This window comes from Chelon labrosus (assembly GCF_963514085.1).
Source record: "Chelon labrosus genome assembly, chromosome: 17".
Taxonomy (NCBI): Eukaryota; Metazoa; Chordata; class Actinopteri; order Mugiliformes; family Mugilidae; genus Chelon; species Chelon labrosus.
This window is the reverse complement of record NC_140350.1, coordinates 13,184,345-13,190,344: the sequence shown is the minus strand read 5'-3', so window position 1 is coordinate 13,190,344 and position 6,000 is coordinate 13,184,345. Positions and strand designations below refer to the sequence as shown.

Here is a 6,000-nt window from a genome sequence, read left to right as displayed (position 1 = left end):
GTCTTTATAACTGTGGAAGTGAACAATAGCTTTATGTATGCGTAGAAACCTGGATGTGTGTGTGTTTTATTAGTATAAGAATATGTACTGATAATATTTAGATATAATCTGATGAGTTGATGTTGTGATACCTTCCTCCCTTCATGTTAGAGTTTAGTGGAAATCATGAAGATAAAAACCTGATGTTGGCTCCTGGTTTAAGTCGTCAACCTATTACACCCAGTGGAGTAGCGCTCCTAATTTCGTTGTATTGCAATGTACAATGACAATAAAGGCATTCAATTCAATTCAATTCAATTCAATATTAAACTAACAACTACTTTTAATACGTTTTTGAGGATTTACATGTCATGTCAGATGAACTCAGAGCAGTGTGGCAGACAAAAAAAGACTGAACAGACTGGTGAAGAAGGCCGCCTCTGTCCTCTGTCCTGAGCTGTTGATGGTAAACCGATCCCACCCCCTCCATGGCACTGTAACAGTACTGAGCAGCCCCTTCAGCAGCCGACTGCTTCACCCACGTTGTGTGAAGGAGTGTTACCACAGGTTCTTCCTTCCTGTTGCTGTGAGACTGTACAACCAAGCTTGCTCCTAGCAGACCACAAACATAAAACTACTGTTGTATTCATTTGATATTGTTGTATTTAGTTAAAGGTAACAGGTTGTTCATGTTTTCAGAATTTTGAGCAGCATGGCACTGGGAAAACAAAAAAACATTTGAGTAGACACAAAACACGTCCAAGCTTGAGAGAGTTTGTAGAGGAAGTACAGTATGTTGAGACAAATCGACACTTCTTCATTCAGCTGGAGGTACAGCAGCTTCAACTTGAGAAGAGGGCCTACCTGGTGCAAAGACGATTCGACAGCTCCGACACCAAAAGAGATGAGGTGTGAGGTAGGAGTACAAGACCAAAGAGGGATGAGGAACAACTGTGACCAGTTTTAGTTTTACTTATACTTATATAACTTACTTATTTCTACAATTCAGGGGAAATGTATATAAATATAGTTCAGTAATAATCAAGCCGGATTAAATGGAGTCATTGCAACAGTTTGCTAAAAGAGGAAAAAGCCAAAACTGTTGTTGTAGATATTTATTATTATTATTAGATATTTAGGATCATGAATATGTTAAGATATTTGTGACACTTTTGAATGAATTTAGAAACTCTTAGCTGTTTCTTTATCATACTGTTTACACAAAGATATTTGTTCTAATGTGAAAAGGGATAACGTTTCTCTCTGATCAGTGTGTACATATTAAGTATTATACTCTCAGAGTAAATAGAGTTACTGGATTTGTATGTGCGTTTTACCTAAAACATAAGAACATGTACTGATGATGTTTTAGATATAATCTGATGAGTTGAGGTTGTGACACCTTCCTCCCTTCATGTTAGAGTTTCTAGTGAAGATCATCAAGATAAAAAAGTGATGTGACGAGAGATGAAGTGTCTTCAGTCTGGTATCTGACTCAGTGTTTGGACCACAGGTACATTTTTGAGGATTTGTAATAATAATAATAATAATAATAATAATAATAATAATAATAATACATTTTATTTAGAGGCGCCTTTCACGACACTCAAGGTCACCGTACAAAATTGTTAAAATAAAACACAATTAAAGTAAACACAAGCATATATATAGAACTAATAATTACATACAAATGACAGATAGAATGGGAGATAGAAGTGAGACTATGGAATGGAGTAGGCCTGTCTGAAAAAATAAGTTTTGAGCTGAGTAGGTGTCTGCACTGGGAAAAAGAAAAAAAAAGTAGACACAAAACACGTCCAAGCTCGAGAGAACTTGTAGAGGAAGTACAGTATGTTGTGACAAATTGACACTTCTTCATTCAGCTGGAGGTACAGCAGCTTCAACTTGAGAAGAAGGCATACCTGGTGCAAAGACGAGTCGAAAGCTCCGACATCAAAAGAGAGGAAGTGTGAGGTAGGAGGACAAGACCAAAAGACATCAAAAGAGAGGAAGTGTGAGGTAGGAGGACAAGACCACCTTCAATATGAGATTTGAAGGTGGTGACTGAGTCTGAATTTTTGAAGTGTTCCGGGAGGGTGTTCCAGAGCCAGGGGGCTGAATGGCAGAAGGCTCTGGACCCCATGGTGGTCAAGCGAGCAGATAGGAGGGTGAGTTGTAGTGATGAGGATGACCTAAGAGTGCGGGCAGGAATGTTTATGTGGAGCAGGTTAGTGAGGTGCTGAGGGGCGAGGTTGTTTAAGGCCTTGAATAATGCAAATTAGGATTTTGTAGGTGATACGGAATTTGACAGGAAGCCAGTGGAGTTGCTGCAGGACCGGTGTTATGTGACTTATGGAGGGGGTTCTCGTGATGATTCATGCAGCGTAGTTTTGAACCAGCTGTAATTTATGGATGGATCTGTCCGCTAAACCAAATAAAAGGGAGTTGCAGTAGTCCAGACAAGACGTGACCAGGCTATGGACAAGAGTGGCAGTATTGTTAAGAGCAATGGACGGAGACGGGAGATATTGCGTAGGTGAAAATAGGCTGAACGGGTGATATTGTTAATGTGAGAATGGAAAGAAAGAGTGGTGTCAAGGATGACACCCAGACTCTTAACCTGGGGGGAGGGGGAGACTGGGGAATTGTCAATTTGAAAGGAGAAATAAGTTATATTAGATAGGGTGAATTTGGTGCCAATGAGAAGAATTTCAGTTTTACTACTGTTGAGGTTGAGGAAGTTGGTGGAGAACCAGGTTCTGATTTCCTGAATACAGTCCGAGAGGTAAGTGGGTGGAAAGGTGGGGCTGGGTTTGGTGGACAGGTAGAGCTGGGTGTCATCCACATAACAGTGGAAATGAACATTATACCTATGAAATATCTGGCCAAGGGGGATGAGGTAGATGATGAATATAAGAGGCCCAAGAACAGAGCCTTGGGGAAGACCAAAGAAAATGGGGAATGCGCTGGATGTAAATGTTTTTAACTGAATGAACTGAGTGCGACCAGAGAGATATGAGATGAACCAATGGAGAGGTGTGTCAGAGATACCAATGGAGGCTAGTCTATGAATGAGAATGGAGTGGGAGATAGTGTCAGATGCTGTGCTTAGATCAAGGAGAATGAGGATTGAAAGGAGCCCCGAATCAGCAGCCATATCGAGGTCATCGGTGATTTTAACAGAGCTGTTTCTGTGCTTTGTGAAGGGTGAAAACCAGATTGAAATTATTCATAAAGGTTATTGTCACAGGGGAGGGCACGGACCTGAGATGCAACTGCTTTTTCTAGAACTTTAGAGACAAAAGGACGATTGGAGACAGGACGGAGGATATTGAAATTGTTGGGGTCTGCACCAGGCTTCTTGAGTATAGGTGTGACTAAGGCTGATTTGAGAGACGAAGGGACAAGACCAGAGAAGTTATGTGTCATGTTAAATGAACTCGGAGCAGTGTGACACAAGTAAAGAGACAGAAGGTACTAAAAGACTGACTGACACATTAGTGGTTTTGTTCTTTTCATGTAAACCATGTTTCTGTCTGCTCTGGCCACTCATTACCTCCTGATAGAAATAAAACAGACACAATCAAAGCTGCCATGGACAAAAGGTGAAAACAGAAAACTCCATTTTTCATTTGGATAATCATACACATTAGTACCAACGCAACAGTCAGTGAGGCCAGTGCCCAAGACTCACCTGATTGGCTTAGTTAGTGAGTGATGTCATCTCCATGTAGGGCCAGATCAACGATACACAGATAAGGTTTGAAAAGCAGCAGATCACAGGAAACGACATCTGAGCTGACACGACCACACTGGAGAGAGTTTGTAGAGGAGGTACACTGTTAGAAATCAACACTTCTACATTCAGTAACAGGAGCAGCAGCTACAATTTGTGGAGAAGACATACCTGGTGGAAAAACGACTGACAACGAAGAGATTAAAGGACGACATAAAGACTGTTTAAAGTAAAGATGGAAAAGGGAAGCAAGGGAAATTGTAAGGAAGAAAATCTTGACTTTACTTGAACCAAGAAGAGATAAAGAACACATCAAGTAGTATCTGGATGTAAAATGGCATCTTTTGGACCTGAGTATGATCAGCTGTGCCTTGCTGATGTGGACGGTCTTCAGCTTCAGTGACGATCACAATGAAGATAGGGACCCCAGGGTGGAAAGGAGGGGTCTGTGGATGAGATGTGTGTCCTGGAGCACAGGGAAGATGCAGTGTTCTTTCTATCAGTTCATCGATCAAGAACAGCAGGCCACCAGGGTGCTCTCTGTTGTCGCCATCATTGTGGGAATGCTGGGAGTCTTCATAAACATGGTGGGAGCAAAGTGCATCAACTACGTTGAAAATGAGAGGGTCAAAGCCAGGTTGATGGCTTCCTCTGGAGGGGTGTTCATCACTGCAGCTCTGGTACAACTGGTGCTTGTTTTCTGGTCAGTAAACACCATCCCATGGTACACTGGTTACTCTAGATGGAAGACGGGGTTGGCTCTGCATCTGGGATGGGCCGCCTCGGTCCTGATGCTTATTGGAGGGTCCATTCTCTGCTGCATCTGCCCTCCAGAAGAAGACATATCTACGAAGTACAACATACATGGACAAAGTCATGTTGAATATTCTGCTACTCCAGTGTCAACGGCTCAAAGCTCCGACAGCAAAAGAGATGAAGTGTGAGGTAGGAGGACACGACCAAAAAGGGATGAGGAACAATTGTGACCATTTTTTTTTTTAAATCATTTAGTTTAAATTGAGTCATTACAATAGTTTACTAGAGGAGGATGAAGCCAAATATGATGTTTAGATATTTAGGATCATGAATATGTGAAGATATTTGTGAATAATACTGTTTAAAAGATATTTCTTCTAATGCGAAAAGGGACAATATTCATTTTTTACTCTTTACATTTGGATCCATGAGGATGTTTGTCATTTTACTGACCAGTGTGTACATATTAAGTATCATACTCTTAGAGTAAACAGAGTCACTGGATTTGTGTGTGTTTTACCTAAAACATGAGAACATGTACTGATAGTGTTTGACATATAATCTGATGAGTTGATGTTGTGACACCTTCCTCAGAAAACTCAATTTTTCATTTGTGAAATCACACACATTAGTACCAACGCAACAGTCAGTGAGGCCAGTGCCCAAGACTCACCTGACTGGCTTAGTTAGTGAGTGATGTCATCTCCATGTAGGGCCAATCAACGATACACAGATAAGGTTTGAAGAGCAGCAGATCACAGGGAACGACATCTGAGCTGACACAACCACGCTGGAGAGAGTTTGTAGAGGAGGTACACTGTGAGAAATCAACACTTCTGCATTCAGTAACAGGAGCAGCAGCTACAATTTGTGGAGAAGACATACCTGGTGGAAAAACGACTGACAACGAAGAGATTAAAGTATACGAAATAAAGACTATTTAAAGTAAAGTTGGAAAAGAGAAGCAAGGGAAATTGTAAGGAAGGAAATCTTGACTATTTGAACCAAGAAGAGATAAAGAACACATCAAGTAGTATCTGGATGTAAAATGGTGTCTTTTGGAACTGAACTGACTGGCATCTCTCTGTCAGTGCTGGGCTGGGGGCTGAGTGTGATCAGTGGTGGCTTGCCGATGTGGACGGTCTACAACAGGGAGGAATGGTGGGGTCTGTGGATGAGGTGTGTGTAATGGAGCACAGGGCAGATGGAGTGTTTGTTCCATTGGTTCATCGATCAAGAACGGCAGACAGTCAGGGTGCTCTCTATTGTTGCCATCGTTGCGGGGGTGCTGGGAGTCTTTATAAACATGGTGAAAGCCATGTGCAGCAGCTACATTCAAAATGAGAGGGTCAAAGCCAGGCTGATGGCTTCCTCTAGAGGGGTGTTCATCACTGCAGCTCTGGTCTACCAGGTGCTTGTTTTCTGGATAGTACACACCATCACAAGGGAGTACAGGTACTCTGGTTACGCTAGAGTGAAGATCGGGGTGGCTCTGCATCTGGGATGGTCAAAGCTCTGACAACAAAAGA

The 6,000-nt window shown here is 41.9% G+C and overlaps 1 protein-coding gene across 1 annotated transcript; it reads left to right on the top strand.

Moving 5' to 3' along the window:
- Window positions 1-4,071: 4,071 nt before the first annotated feature.
- Window positions 4,072-4,659, top strand: LOC311502161 (claudin-4-like; the record flags this gene model as incomplete). The annotated part of the gene is made up of 1 exon (XM_084564291.1): window positions 4,072-4,659. The coding sequence occupies one exon, from the start codon at window positions 4,072-4,074 to the stop codon at window positions 4,657-4,659; it is 588 nt and encodes a 195-aa protein (XP_084420417.1).
- Window positions 4,660-6,000: the final 1,341 nt, after the last annotated feature.